Source organism: Candida tropicalis, assembly GCF_000006335.3.
Source record: "Candida tropicalis MYA-3404 genomic scaffold supercont3.6, whole genome shotgun sequence".
NCBI lineage: Eukaryota > Fungi > Ascomycota > Pichiomycetes > Serinales > Debaryomycetaceae > Candida > Candida tropicalis.
Window position 1 is genome coordinate 1,108,911 of NW_003020058.1, and position 15,907 is coordinate 1,124,817.

The 15,907-nt window shown below is 30.1% G+C and overlaps 5 protein-coding genes across 5 annotated transcripts; 1 reads left to right on the top strand and 4 right to left on the bottom strand. All coding sequences in view use genetic code 12, as the record gives it.

Moving 5' to 3' along the window:
• Positions 1-3,262: 3,262 nt before the first annotated feature.
• On the top strand, positions 3,263-5,488 carry CTRG_04782 (Zn(II)2Cys6 transcription factor; the record flags this gene model as incomplete). The annotated part of the gene is made up of 1 exon (XM_002550438.1): positions 3,263-5,488. One exon carries the CDS (start codon positions 3,263-3,265, stop codon positions 5,486-5,488), a length of 2,226 nt encoding a protein of 741 aa, XP_002550484.1.
• Positions 5,489-5,567: 79 nt separating this feature from the next.
• ARO80 (Aro80p) lies at positions 5,568-8,774 on the bottom strand (the record flags this gene model as incomplete). The annotated part of the gene is made up of 1 exon (XM_002550439.1): positions 5,568-8,774. One exon carries the CDS (start codon positions 8,772-8,774, stop codon positions 5,568-5,570), a length of 3,207 nt encoding a protein of 1,068 aa, XP_002550485.1.
• A 521-nt stretch (positions 8,775-9,295) lies between these two features.
• CDC12 (septin) lies at positions 9,296-10,411 on the bottom strand (the record flags this gene model as incomplete). The annotated part of the gene is made up of 1 exon (XM_002550440.1): positions 9,296-10,411. The coding sequence occupies one exon, from the start codon at positions 10,409-10,411 to the stop codon at positions 9,296-9,298; it is 1,116 nt and encodes a 371-aa protein (XP_002550486.1).
• Positions 10,412-11,228: 817 nt separating this feature from the next.
• BMH1 (14-3-3 family protein) lies at positions 11,229-12,020 on the bottom strand (the record flags this gene model as incomplete). The annotated part of the gene is made up of 1 exon (XM_002550441.1): positions 11,229-12,020. The coding sequence occupies one exon, from the start codon at positions 12,018-12,020 to the stop codon at positions 11,229-11,231; it is 792 nt and encodes a 263-aa protein (XP_002550487.1).
• Positions 12,021-14,195: 2,175 nt separating this feature from the next.
• On the bottom strand, positions 14,196-15,902 carry ARX1 (putative hydrolase; the record flags this gene model as incomplete). The annotated part of the gene is made up of 1 exon (XM_002550442.1): positions 14,196-15,902. One exon carries the CDS (start codon positions 15,900-15,902, stop codon positions 14,196-14,198), a length of 1,707 nt encoding a protein of 568 aa, XP_002550488.1.
• Positions 15,903-15,907: the final 5 nt, after the last annotated feature.

A 15,907-nucleotide genomic window follows, 5' to 3' on the forward strand; every position in this document is an offset into this window, starting at 1 on the left:
TTGATACCGATTTGACGATAAGCTATTTACATGTAGCAGAACTATTTTTTTTTTTAGTCGGGTTTCCTCTTTTGAAAACATTCTATTGATTAAATCCTTATCACACAAACTTTATTAGATCCTCCACCATTGATAATATTCACTACTTTACAACGAAATATGTAAGAGAGCAACGGCACCCGAATTCTTTATCATCATTATTGTTATTATTGTTGTTCAGCCCATTATGTATCCACATGGGCGTGTGTGTGTGTCTGTGTGTGAATTCCACCGTACCTGAATTAAACTCTTGTCCCTAATTAAAAGGATCGCCTTGAGTGTTTTGTAATAGTTGCTCTTTTCTTTTTCTTTTTCTTTTTTTATTGACTTGGATTGATCTATATTTCTAAAAATAACATGGTCTTTGCAAGTTTATACTGTGAATCCAATTTTTCTCGAAAGGGGTTTTAGTGTGTGTTGAGGATGAAGAGGAGTAAAATTGCTTAAGGAGAGTGTTAATCGGATCAATTCAAGACACAGTTGATTCATTGATTTAGATTCAAAACCTATACTTCAAACCCTAAATTTCAAACTAAGACAATTAATTTGTTTCAAAATCGTTTAGTCTCTCAAACTATTTTGTTTCATTTATTAGTCTCACCATATTCCCCTTTATTTTTTTTTTTGTTGTTGTTGTTGTTTAATGAAAATTGTTGTGTAGATCATTATTTAGGTGAAGAATTTCATTTGTTGTATATAAGGTACCAAGAGAGTTACATTCTCTTGTATTTCACAAATTTTGTGTATTCCATCACCAGCATCATCGTCATGAACACTTGCTTCTTCTTCTATTTCTACTGGTTTATGCTCCCCATGTTTATGGGTTTTTGTTTTTCAGGTGATACCAATGATCATGGCAGAAAGAGGTTTGAGTAAATGCACATGTGTATGTATGAATGTGTAGATCGTGATAAAATTTAATTTAGTTAGTTAGTTATTATTATTACTATCATTATTATTTTCTTGTCTTAAGTAACAAAACATAAATTAACAAAAATTAAAAATTACCTGATTTGGATTAGTAATTAAAAACATTTAACCAAAAAGAAAATAAGAAAAACTGTGTATTCAGTACAAAAGAGTTACGTAAAAATCAACCAGCCATTTCTTGATCTGATTCCAGGGGAAAAGAACAGAAGAAGAAAAAGAAGAAGGAAATGTTGAAATTCTTGTGATGTACAGAATAGAATACAATTACAATTCTAGCATAAAAACTAAAAGATGGCTGGTTGATCTATAGTTCTTGAATGATGATGGTGGATGATCCCACACAGGGATTGAATCATTCTTACACAATGGAACATGATATTTTAATATATCTCCACTATTTTTTATATATATTTCCTTGATCCATCCAATCACTCAATCAACCTTGTTCATTTGCTATTAGAATCACCGCCTTGTTGAGTGAAATTTGTTCAACATGTCAAATTTCTTTTTTTAGTATTATTGCTTGCAATATTTGATGTCATAGACACCACACTACCCCTATATATTATTTACTACCACCAACTTAAATCAATTGACCAATCATACACGATCAATAATTATTCACTCGTTTTTAATCACTACAGATACTCTCACATTACATCCTTCCTCCAGATGTAATCTTAGTTTAATTTCTCTCAATCTAAAAATTAAATTTTTCACAAACTGATTTGTTTGCAATTGTACACTACCCTCGGAAATCGACGGTGACACAAATTCAGACACAAACAAAAGTAGGCTATGCCAAATTTTTTGAACTAAGAAAAAAAAAAGGAAAAATGTCGTACGCTTCCCGCCTCGAAGGAGAAAAGAAAAAGTTTGAACACCGCGTAAATTCAACAATGTCGCGCAGTAAAGTTGGTGGTGCACGACATTGATGGTCTACATAACCGGCGATGGACACAGGTTATCCGACAGATCCTTATACACTTACAGGTCAGGAAACTTCGGTGACAAAACACGAGCTTCTCTGTTTATGTGGGCTTATATCCTGAATTAGAATAATATCACCGGATTTATCAACTGAAAAGTTGATTATCATCAATAGAATCAGAGGTAAAAACAATAACAAACAATTATTCGGTTATGAGGAACAATGGAATAGTCGGGTTGTTTCCCACATGAAGGGCAATTTACATATTGATAATTTCAAAGATTTTGCAATAATTTTGACTTGATCTTCAACCAAATAATCACAGGATGTCTTTTTTATTTGTTTTTTAGTCAACTTCTTCCTCCTTAATTTTTCTATAATAATGAATTTCTATATTTAGAAATAACTTCAAGGTATGTTAAGCCTAACCTTCATAACCACTGGCTATTATTATACTTTAATCAGCTCGAATATCATTCTCCTTCTTATCAACTCTTGTTTAGAATACGAACCGGTATAAAGCCTATTAATTGAGAAGAAAAGATATCAAGTTTATATACACACAAAGAAGACACATTCCTGAATATTCTTATTTCTTGATATTTCGATTAAATTGACACAATCTGGATTATTGTTCATGTAGGTTGATTCTTCGTGTTACTCTACAGCATAAAGCTTGTCCCAGAATTTTGAAAAGATCTTTGATTTATCATTCCCCAATGAATAAAAAAAAACAAACACACACGATCAACATTGAGTCTTTGACCTCCTATTCACTCATCCATAAATCATCTCTGTTTTTTGGTGAAACTGGTGTCACATTCGGAACAATGCTCGTAAAAATCAAAGTCATGCGTTTGTGATCACGAGGGGTTTAAAAGTATTGATTACGTAAGATCCACACGTTTGATTTTGAAATTTCTTCGTAAATTCATCATTACTTAATTATCATATTCAGCCAGGTGATATTATTACAAACCATATTGTTTCCTCTTCTCATGATCATCAACAACAACTACTACTACTCCCACAACAACAAACATTCCTTTTCAATATCTCAACACTGCTGTGGACATTAACTACCAGAAGAACAAAGACACTTCAACTAATCATTCTCTATCTTCATCATCTTCATCATTATCAACAACAAAACTAAAACTAAAACAAAAAAAAAAAATTATTCATTTACATTCAGTAAGAACTAAAAACTAAAAACTAAAACCTAAGAACTAAAAACTAAAAAAAATTCCTTTTCAACTTAGACATCATCAACCTGTAAATACTCAAGTGTCAACCACCTATTCAATTGTCTAATCATTCCCTGTCTGTCCTTAATTATTGCAATCCCAAAACAAACAAATCATGGAGAATATCAATGTTTCTAATAGAATTGAAAAACCAAAACCTTTAAAAGTTTATGGACGTCATCATTATGCTTGTACACGATGTAAATTATCAAAAATCAAATGTTCAGGAGAAAAACCAGCTTGTTCCAATTGTAAGAATATAAACAAACCTGAATTATGTAAATATCCTAAAAAAGATCGAAAAATCGTCATTATGGATTCTGAATTGAATAAATTACATGAAAAAGTTCAACAATTAGAAAATCAACTTTCTTTATTGTCTAATACAACATCAACATCATCATCATCATCATCAACAGTCACCACAGAAACTACGATGAATAGTTTTATAATTAGAGATAATTTAAAGTTTTTCTTTGAAAATGAATATGAAAATTATGAAATTCAATTCAATTTAGTTAATAAATGTTTGAAAAGATTACCTGATAAATCATATTGTTTAATATTAATTGAAAAAGTATATTATACTTATAATCAAGAATTTTATTTAATTGATAAAAATGAAATTCAACCACTTATAAATAATGTTCATGAATTATCATTACAAATTTCAAATCCAAATTATATTCCTTCAATAACTCAAATTTCACTTTGTTATTTTTTCATTTTAATTGCATTTGGTGAACAATTACTCAATGTTAATACTACAGATACTGATAATGAAAATAAATATCCTGGTTTAGAATATTATCAATATGCTGAACATTTATTTCGATTAACTAGACCAAATATGTGTATTACTTTTATTCAATGTGGTTTATTATTAGGATTATATTCAGCTAATCTTGCTAGATATAATACTGTTTATAATTTTTTTGGTATTGCCACAAGATCAGCGGTTTGTCAAGGTTATCATAGAAATAAAGAAATCTTGGATATTTCAAATAAATCATCATTAGAAATTCATAATTTAAAAATAATTCATGAAAAAATGAAACGACTTTGGTGGACTATATTTGTTATTGATACTACTTGGAGTACTAAATCAGTTCATTTACAATATACTGATACTGATGTTAATTTACCATGTGAAGATATATATCCATTAGATGATGATGAAACTACTAATAATGAAGGAATTATTGAATCTTTTGATTTAAATACATTAGAATTAAATGTTCATTTAACTAAATATGTGGCCAAATTTAATCGATTAATTTATGGCCCAAATAATAGAACATTTTCAATTAAATATATTAATACTAATCAATTCAATCAAAAACAATTACTTGAAAACATTTTGAATTCAAATAGTGAATTAATTGATAATTTTGAAATTCCTTATTTATTACAATTTAAAAATTTGAATTATTTAAATCAATCAAGAAGAACAATTGCAAATTTATTCTTACGTTATCATCAATTAATTATTCTGATTTCAAAACCATTATTATCAGTAATAATAAGCAATACCAACACATCATCACTATCATCATCATCATCATCATCATCATCACTACCAACAGCAACATCTATTTCTAACAATTCTTCATTCATTTTGGACAATTTGAATGCGATAAATAAAACTTTATCAAAAAGTATTTTCACATCCTGCGCTACCATTGATATAATATCAAGACTTTATACAAATAATAAAATTTTCATATTGGGATATTGGGACAGTCAACATTTATTTACTGCAATAATGATGTTAATAATAGCATATGTAAACAACAGTGGTTGTAATTGTGGTATTGGTATAACACCAATGATAAATGAAGATAATTTAATTTATCCACCACAATTATTTAGAGGAATTTCATTATTAAAATTCATGGCTAATATGGGAAATATAAATGCAAAATTGAAAATGGAAAAACTTTATCAAATTAATTCATTAATTCCAAATCCAATTGATTTAAATAATTGTAATATTGAAAATACTATATTTGATTATGTTGATTATTATACAAATCCTCCTTATACTTCTCCCACCCCACCACCACCACCACCAATAACAACACAATCATCAAATATTATAGAACAAGATGATGGTTCATTAGAAGTATCTTCAAATTTAAATAATCCAATTAATTCAATTCCTTATCTTCCTGAAAGTTATACTTCTACATTAAAAGGATTTGATAAATTGACAAATAACTTATTCAATCAGCAACAACAACAACATCATCATCATCAACAACAGCAAGATAATAATAACATCAATTATAGAGATTTTTATATATCATTAATTAATCTTATACAATCATGGGATAACTAAAACAATAACAAAGAAAGTACACACTTATATATATATATATATATATATAATATACACAGATAGAGAAATTCGTCATAATTTATTGAAAATAACTCCATAAATCAACAATATTTTGGAAACCATCACCTACAAAATCATCAAAATTAAAATCCAATATAAAATCATCAGGTAAAAGTTGTTGTTGTTGTTGTTGTTGATCATTAGAAAATCCATCTTGAGGCAGTTGTTGATTTGAAGATTGATACAGTAATGGTTGATTATTGTTACCAATTGAACCATTTATATTATCATTTGAATTGACAACTTGATTAATATTAATTGATTGATTATATTGTTGCAGTTGTTGTTGAACAGTTTGTTGAACTTGTTGTTGTACTAGTGATTGATGATATTGATCTTGTTGAGCAAGTGATTGTCTATATTCTTTTGAAGGAATAGCATTATTCGATTGATTATTATTTATAGTATTAGAAGTAGTAGTAGTAGTATTAGATTGGGTTGAATAATTATTTAAATCAAATTCATCTGGATTACCATCTTTTTTATTCTTTTTAGCCTTCATTTCAGAATATAAAACCATTAAAATTGTTGAATATCTTGATAATAAATGTAATTCATCAGGTGAACATTCTCTTAATGTCATAGCTGCTCTATGAGTACTTTTAATAATTTCATCAATTGTTATTCTTGAAACACTTAATGAAATATTCTCTTGAGCTGTCATTGTTAAATGACATTGAACAATAAATGCTGCTGCTCTAATAAATCTAGTTAATAATCTAACTGGCATAAATCTTAACATTTTAAATCGATGAATTCTATGTGCTGCATTTAATGTTTCATTAGCTGCTGCAAATGCTTGTTCAATATATTTAGCAGATTTTGATAATTCATCAAGTTTAATCTTTTTGGATTCTTTTGAATTGGAATTTAAATTGGAATTACTAGCTGTGTTTAATGCTAATGAATAAATATAAAGTTTAACATAATTATATTCAATAATAAATGTTTCCCTTTCAATGGTTTCTTGAATTTCTTGAACAACTTTACAATCTGGTCTCAACCAATATTGGGGTAATGTTGGTGTTAATTTAGCTAACCTTCCATTATTATGATTGGATGGTATTAAAAATTCTTTATATTTCTTACCCCAATTATTAAGTAATGGACTTAAAATATTCAATACTGATAATGTTTGTCGATGAGTAAGTTGACCCAATTGAGCTTTATAACCATATAATGATTCATGACCTAATGACATAATTTGTAATAATTCAATTGTTGCCTTTTGTGATTTGGTAAATTTTAATACATATTCTTGAGATAATCGTTTAATTTGTTCTTCATTCATTTGTAAAATTTTATAATCATCATCATCTTTAGCTTCAAGTTGTTCCATATCTTCAACAGTAATATCATCTTCATCTAAATCAACTTCACTTAATGAATTAGCCAACATTGATCTTCTACTAATATTCATCACGGAATTGATTTCAGCAATATGGGTAGCTAAAAATGTTTTAGCACTAATTTCCATAAATCCCATATCTTGAGCTAATCTAACTGCTGATCCAATCAACATCCATGCCATACGATGACTTCTTCTCATAGCTCCTAATCCGGCAAATTTATTACTTCCTTCTTGTCCTCCTTCAACTCCAAATGCATTCATGGTTGTTTGAGCAGTAGATGCCGTACTTGCAGCAGCAACAGCAGCTGCTGAACTATTCCTGTTATTACTAGTGGTACTACCAGAGGAAGAGGAGGAAGAAGAAGAGGCAGATGGTGGTGGTACACTTGAACCAGATTCATTGTCATTTGATTCGTCTGCCTTATTTGCATAATCAGACCATCTCCAGTGAATAGCCCTTGGATTCCATTCAGTAAATAATAAAAATGCAAATACTGTACCAATACTTCTAGTGCTTGCTTCAGCCCAAACAGTTTGAGAAATTAATCTTTGTACATATAACCATAATCGATCATGAACTTCAAAATGTCGAGGAACAGCACCAGTAGAACTACCAGTTGTAGATGATTTATTTGTTGGTTTATCATTTTCAAATGGATGATATCTTGAAGATATAGTTAAAATAGAACATAATAAAATTGGATAATTTGCTAAAACTTTTGGTGAATGAAGAAATTTAGGAATATGTGGGAAATAAGGATGCATAGTTGAAAAAAATAAATTAATTAATCTTTCTGCTTCTTCTTCTGTTAAAATTCCTCTTGGTGGTGGTCCAATATAATCAATATTTGATAATTTATTCGATCCTTTAGGTCTAACTGCTTGTCCACTTTCTGCCGGCGGCACAATCATTCTTTTTCTAATTGATGGTTTAATATATGGTGGAATTGTTGTTGGTTGAGTTTCTTCAATTGATTCTGTTTGAATAGTTTGTGAAAATGATTGATTTATTATTATTGGAGATTGTTGTTGAGGTTGATCTAGGTTAGCACTATTTGGCCTTGAAACTGGTGTATTACTTTGACTTGCTTTAATATTACTTGTTGTTGCATTATCATCATTATTTTGATTTATGCCATTAGTATTATTAGCATCTAAACTATTTCTATGACTTTTAGAAACAGCAGCTTCAATTTGTTCATATTTTGATTGTGCATCAATATTATCTCTTTCATCAGCTTTAGCTATTTCTCCAGCTGCATTAGCCAAAAATACCAATGCACTTTCCATAGTTGAAAATTCATTATTTCTTCTTTTGTCTTGTTTCACTGGAGTATTATTATTATTATTATTATTATTATTATTTAATCCATGTCTTTGATTTGATATTGGAGGCAATTGAGTTTCATTTCTATTCCCTTGATTATTTCTTCCATGAAATTCATTACCACCATCTATCCTATTGTTTTCGACATCATCAGTTTGTAAAATACTTTTAACTCCAGGTAATTTATTAATTCCTTCTCCTCCTAATTCATTTCCATTATTTAAATTATCATCATTAGTAGTCATCACCATCATTTGTAATTTTTGTTTTTTACGTTTCCCATTAATAACATTAGCTGATCCTCCACGTTTACTTTCAACAAAAACACAATCTTTACGTTCTCTTAAACATCTAGCACATTTTCCATCATGGGGGTTATCAACTGGTCCTAAATCACATTTGACTTTACGTAATCGACAATTTAAACATGCTCGGTAATTCCGTTTATATTTCAGTGTTGGTGCTGGTGCTGGTGCTGGTACAGATGATGATGATGGTTGTTGATCTGATGGTGATGCCGATGTTGAATTATTATATGAATTAGACATTTTTTATATACATAACAAACGGATAAATGTCAGAGTTGATCAATGATGAATAGATCTCTTAAAGAAGTATTGAAATTAATCAAATAAATTTAAACTCAGGGCGCCGATAACCATGCATATGTAAATTTTTATTTTTCTTTTTTCGCTTCACCTTTTAAAAGGAAAAAAAATTTCATTGCTCCGGAATCAAAAATTTTTTTTCTTCTCTTCTATTAACCACGTGCGCACATACACGTGATTCATTTGGTTTATAAAAGCTCGATTTTTAATTTTTGAATTGTATATATAAAACATTACTATACAGATTTAGCAAAATAATATTTAAGAATTAGAACAAGGAGAGAAGTAAGGATGTATATATATATATATATAGAGGTATTTTGAAAAGTAATAAAATTGAACAAGAAAAGAAAGAAAGAAAAAAAACCAATCCTAAATGTCATTCCCTAGATAGAAAGACGTTAATAATAATTATAGAAAACCAGTATAAACAAATCTAGCAACAAATAGACTATTGTAATCTAACGTTTAGCAAGTTGTAATTTTTTCACTTGCTCTTCCAAAGTCTTCAATTTAGATTGCATTTCTTCCAAATCTTGATTCAATCTATTTCTTTCATTAATGATATTGGTTTCCCATTGTCTAAATCTTTGCTCTTCAGCTTTAACTTGTTCAGTGAAGAATTTCTTTAATGCATCTTCTTCTTCTTTAAATTTAGGGTTATGTAATCTTCTTGGTTTCTTAGAATTAGAAGGTTTCTTAACGACTTCACCCTTTTCATTAGTCAATTCTTCAGCACCTTCATTTTCTTCATTGGTTTCTTGTTCTTCACCTCCTAATTTAAGTGATCTAAAAGTTTCGAAATGCAATTCATTGGTTGATAAAATCAAATCCAACATATTTGTTCTCAATAATAAACTTCTCAATTTCTTGAAATCACAGTGTTGATCATTTTCAACTTCAACAACACCCCATGGGTATTTTCTACCTCTAACAAATTGACCTGGTCCAACTTCAACTTCTTCTTCTGAACCAATGACAGCAAATGGCATGGATTCAATCAATTGTTTGGCATGTTCTGCACTGGCAGTATCATCCAATTCTAAAGGTGGGGTATAAATACTAATGTCTTGAGCTTCAATGATTTCCCTTATTCTAGTTTTGAAAATATCCAATTCTTGAGGTGATAAAGTATCAGCTTTGGCAATAACTGGAATAAGATTGACTCTAGTAGATAATTTCTTCATAATTTCAATATCCAATGGTTTTAAAGAATGACCAGTTGGTCTAATGAAATAAAGACATGCATGAACTCTTAAATCTTTTTTAGAAATTCTTGAAGGTTGTTGTTCTTGTTTCATAAATGATTCATGTTGGTCATCAATAAAATCAATAATTGGGACCCAAGAATCATGATTATTGACATTATTACCAAAACCGGGGGTATCAATGATATTTAATCTAATTTTAAAATTCTTTTCTTCTAATATAGCTCTAACAATATCAATTTCAACAGTTTGATGAGCTGTTGTAAATTTATTATGTCTTTGATTTGGATCTTGATGTGGTTTTAATGAAGTTTGGAAAAGGGTATTGATAAAAGTGGTTTTACCCAACCCACTTTCACCAGCTACCATAATAGTAAAAGTGGCACCTTCATTGGAAACAATCTTATATCTTAAACATCATGTTAGTATTCCTCTTAAAATAATTGGTTGTCAAACAAGCCAACAGACAAACAGACAAACAGACGAGACAGCAAAAAAATTTTTTGTTTTGTTTTTAAATATTTGTTTTTTTTTTCTTTTTGATCGTGTTGTTTTTGGTCTGTCCCCTGTTTGAACCCCCTGCTCCTCTTCTTTCTTAAATACATACCTTTGATTTGGTAAATTTGCAATACCAACTGGTTCTGGCATGATTTATATATAATTAGATTAGTCGAATAAAATAGATCCCAAAAAGAATTAAAAAAAAAATCAATGGGAAATGATTCTATGAATATGAAAATTAGAAAAGAAAATTCAAGGGGAAAAAGATTTTTTTTTTTGGTGTTTTTTTTTTTGGCTGTCTCGCTCTGTTTCAATTTTTTTGGTTGTAAGTTTTTCTCTCTCTCTCTCTCTCATTCTCACACTCTGGTTTGTTAGTCGTGTGTATTGTGCCAATTATTGTGTGTATCTGTGGTTGACGCCCTTGTCTCTTAGTTAGTTGGTTGTAAAAAAAAAATAATACACGCGCGTAACAACTAAATAAGAATTGTATAGCAAAAGAATGTTCACCCACTGGAAGGGAAAAATTTTTTTTTATGTGTAAGTATATATTTTTTTTTTGACGACAAAGATAAACAACATGAAAATACAATACAAATAATTATAGACAACAAGTAAACAAGTAATAAAAAAAAAAACGAAAAATCAAAAACCAAAAAAGAAATATAAACTATAAAACTTATACAATCTATTCAGCTTTAGCTTCTGATGGTTGAGCTTCTGCGGCTTGACTTGATTGTTGTTGTTGTTCTTCAGTGGCGGCTGGAGCTTCAGACAAATCAGTCCATAAAGTCAAGTTATCTCTTAACAATTGCATAATCAAAGTAGAATCTTTGTAGGAATCTTCGGACAAGGTTTCCAAATCAGCAACAGCATCATCGAAAGCTTGTTTGGCCAAATGACATGCTCTATCTGGGGAATTCAAGATTTCATAGTAGAAAACAGAAAAGTTTAATGCTAAACCCAATCTAATTGGATGAGTTGGTGGTAATTCAGTGACAGCAACATCAGAAGCAGCCTTATAAGCTTCTAAAGATAAATCAGCAGCTTCTTTACGTTTTTCAGCAATGGCAAATTCAGCCAAGTATCTGTGGTAATCACCCTTCATTTTGTAGTAGAAGACCTTAGATTCACCTGTTTGAGCAGATGAAATCAAATGATCAGTCAAGACTGAAAGAATATCTTCACAAATTTTGGACAATTCAGCTTCAATTTTAGCACGGTAGTCTCTAATTAAAGCAACTTGGTTTTCATTACCTTTAGCTTCTTCTTTTTGTTCAATAGAAGAAACAATTCTCCAAGAAGCACGACGAGCACCAATGACATTCTTGTAGGCAACAGATAATAAATTACGTTCTTCAACAGACAATTCTTGACCGGATGAAGCAACGGCTTTCATGTTTTCAACCATTTCTTCATAACGTTCAGCTTGTTCAGCTAATTTAGCAAGGTAAACGGAATCTTCACGGGAGGCAGGCATTTTCTTCTTTGTAGTTTATATATGAATGTAAAAAAAAAATTCTTCTTTAGTCTTAGAAATGTAGAATTTGAGATGTATTTCTTCAGATGAACTAGATAGAAAGAAAAAGATAGTTAGTATTAATCATTCATTGTTTTTTTTTTCCTCATATAATTTTTTTTTGGTGTCAATTGAATATGAACAACTTGGCGGAGATCTGTGTGACTCTCTCTCTCTCTATCACTTTTGTTGTGGGAATTTTCCGACCAGTGTACAATACTTGACGACCTAGATCAAACTTATTCTTCCAAATATATTTAGAATATTATCCCACATACTCAATGCAATAGACTTTGAATCAATTCGAATAAATCAAAATATTCCTATTATAAAATTCCAAATGAAAGTAATATAACCAAGATAATGGTTTAGTTGACCTTCGTCCAAAGGGGAAAAAAAAGAAAATTCAATTCACCTTGAGTGTTGGTTTTTTTTGCCTCAGTCAGCCGACGAAAAAAAAGAATTAACTATGTCGTGCAGATTGGTTCAAAAAAATCTGACAACACAAACAACAAACATTTGCTCTCACAGTATTGAAAGAGAAAAAAAAACAGTGACAAGATAACATTCAACGGTGAAAGAAAAAAAAATGGAAAATTGTAGTAGGCGAAAATTTGTACTGGTTGTAAAAAATAAAATCCCATGATATCCAATCAATCGAATTGTAATTTATAGATGTAAAATTAAATGATCTAATCATAAAGTTCATACTTTTTTACTCTATTAAATTTGAGCTGTGAAATCAATGGAAAAAAACAAAGAAATTTGAGGGACAAATCAGGGGATAGGAAATCAAATCAACGATTCGACAAACAAAAAAAAATTTACTCACATACTTTTTATCACACACAACACAATTCAATCGTCAATTCCCAGTAATCATCCAGTCAAAGTTGTTCATAATGATTCAATTAACTCTTTGTAATAGCTATTAACATACCTTTATAAAGTGATTTTCTTTGAATAATCTAGAGAGTCTTTTTTCAAAAAAAAAAAAACAACAAAACCAAAAAAAAGAAAGTGTGAGAAAAAAAAAAGTATGTGAGGAATAGAAATTGAACTCACTGTATGGAGCGAGCGAGCGAGAGTGGGTGTGTCTGTGAACAGAAAAAAATAAAATAAAATAAAATAAAATAAAAAAAACAGAGAGAGCAAAAATGTTGGACAACGAGAAATCAGAGAGAAAGAGAGAGAAAAAAAAAGTTTTCTTCCCTTGTTGTCGTTGTCGTTGTCATTTTGTGTGTTATTATTTTTTTAGTTGTCTTTATTTAATTAATTACGTAAGTTGCCCCCGTGACTTTCAAATCACACATCCGCTTTGTGCAACTTTGCACGCCCTCCCCTAATTAACAATTCTCATTTTATTGTATTCATTTTATTATCTTTGCTTCGTAATAAATATGCCCACTCTATGTTTGCACGACTCTCCCCCCTTTTTTTTCCTACAACGCTACATTCTCACTTTCTCCGTCTGTCTATCGCTATTCCCTCCTTCCGAGGCTATAATTTATAGAATAATAATAATAGAAAAAATAAAAAATCCCTTGTGCCACATTTCTCCGTCCATCATCGTCCCGCCTTTGGCCGCACTAATACTTCGACAGGGCAAGGAAATTGAAGTAAATTAAGTTCAATTATTACACACTCCCTAGAAACCTCATCGCCTGATAAATTACTTGATCTGGGTTTTGGCAATTACTTTCTGGATTCTCTCTTTTTGTATTATCTAGAGATAATGCACTTAAAGCTTTGTGTTAATGCAAGTGGAAAATAGAGATTTCTTTACACTCTTTAATGATCTTCCCTTCTTTGTCTTCTTTTGGTAATATGATTTCTCTTATAACTCCTTAGGTTGGTTTCTTTTTTTTCTATTTACGAATCGGTTGAACTGTGTTACACCTTTAATTATGCATTAAAAACTTTAAAGTATTGATTGAGCAAAACTTACATAGCCCCATCATGTATTAACAACAATTGTCGCTGTAGCAATTGAAAGGGTTTTACGGCTCGCCTACGTCGGATCCTCGCCAGCAACTTGTTGTAATGTGTACATCACTTGACTCGGAGAAAGAAGGTATAAAAAGAAAAGAAAAAAAAAAAATGACGCTCGTATTATTAATCTTACTTTGTATAACTCTAATCTATTTGCATGGATTCTACAGCCATATTAGTTTGTTGCATCTTATAAGGTACAACTTCTTTGATTTTGATACCAAATCTCTTGTCTTGACTCAATTGAACTAATTGACTTATGGTTTCATTCAATTCATTTGGTAATTTGTATTGTGAGTGGATCCAATTAGATTTACAAGTGGATTCACCACCAGTTAATCTGATCAATTCTTGATTGTTTTCATTAATAGCAACAGTAGTGGATTCTCTGACATTACTGATATTAACACCTGTTTTCAATAATGCTTTCAATTTCAATGAAGAAACACCCAAGTTTGGTAATGGGATTTCCATACCTGGTAAAACAGGTTTTGCGGCATCAATACCATGTTTACCAGTAGGATTAGCACTTAACAAGATTTCTTTCAATGGAATGAATTTAGTAACTTGAATTGGTTTAGGTTGAATCAAATGACGGTTACTCAATTCAGCAGCACCTAATCTATTAGATTTCATATCTTGAGTAATTGCCATAATTTGAGCTTTGATATCATCTTCTGAACCTTCCAAATTGATTGGGAAACTATTACTAGCATAATCTAATTTGAATGGATAAACTGAAAATTTCTTATCGATTTCTCCCAATAATTTTCTGGAAGTTTTCAATCTTAATTGATGAGTAACAGCAAAATCACGAATAAATATAGAACTTTTACTATTGAAATCATTTTCCTTATTGTTTTTACCAGTGAAATGATCAATTTCTTCAGTGGTGACAATACCAACTTCATTAACTTCAGATAATCCAGCCATACGGATATCAATTTGATAAACTTCACCTGGAACAACAACAAAATCATCAGTTGGAATAGCTGATGAGTTGTTTGTGTTGACTGGTTTATTAGTTTCAAGGGATAATATTAAATCAGTAGAATTACTACTGGATTGTTTCAATAAACGAGCTTCTTGATGAGATTCATCCCAAACAACACCTTTGAAATCACGTTCAGCAACAATACCTTCAGCTTGACCAGCCAAAAATCTTCTAACTCTTCTAATCTTAGAACCTGGAACAACAATACAATTGAATGAATCAGCAATAGCATCAACCAATTGACGAATTTGAGTACCAGTGATGGTATTATTTGAATTTTTCAAGTATGCTGGTAATTTTTCTGGAGATAATGCACATCCTAATAAAACAACAACTGATTCAGTAGCAAGATGACAAGCACATAATGCATCAGCATTATTTCCTAATAATGGACCTGCTGGTTTTGATTTATCTTCTGATGATGGTGGATAAATAACTAAAGTATGACTGACTTGAGAAGTATAACCATCAATTTGAACCCCTAAACTAATAGTTAAAACATCCCCTTCATTAAAAAAAAATTCTCTTTCATCATCAATTTCAGGCGAAAATCCATTAACTAATTGATTAACATTTATAGTGGTTGGATGAGCAATACCTTTTTCATTAACTTTATTGACATATTGACGAGATAATAATTTCATTAAAAATGAATCAGTTAATAAACATAATTGTTGAACTGTTAATTTTGGAGTTGTTTGTAAATGATATGAACTGTTAATTAATGAAGTAATATAAGCTAAAGCTGTTTGAGTTATTTGTCCAGCAACTCTATATTTTTCAACAACTGATTCTTCTAAAACATTCTTTTGTTTTAACAAGATGTCAGCATCTTCTTGACGAATAGCAAGTTGCATGGTTG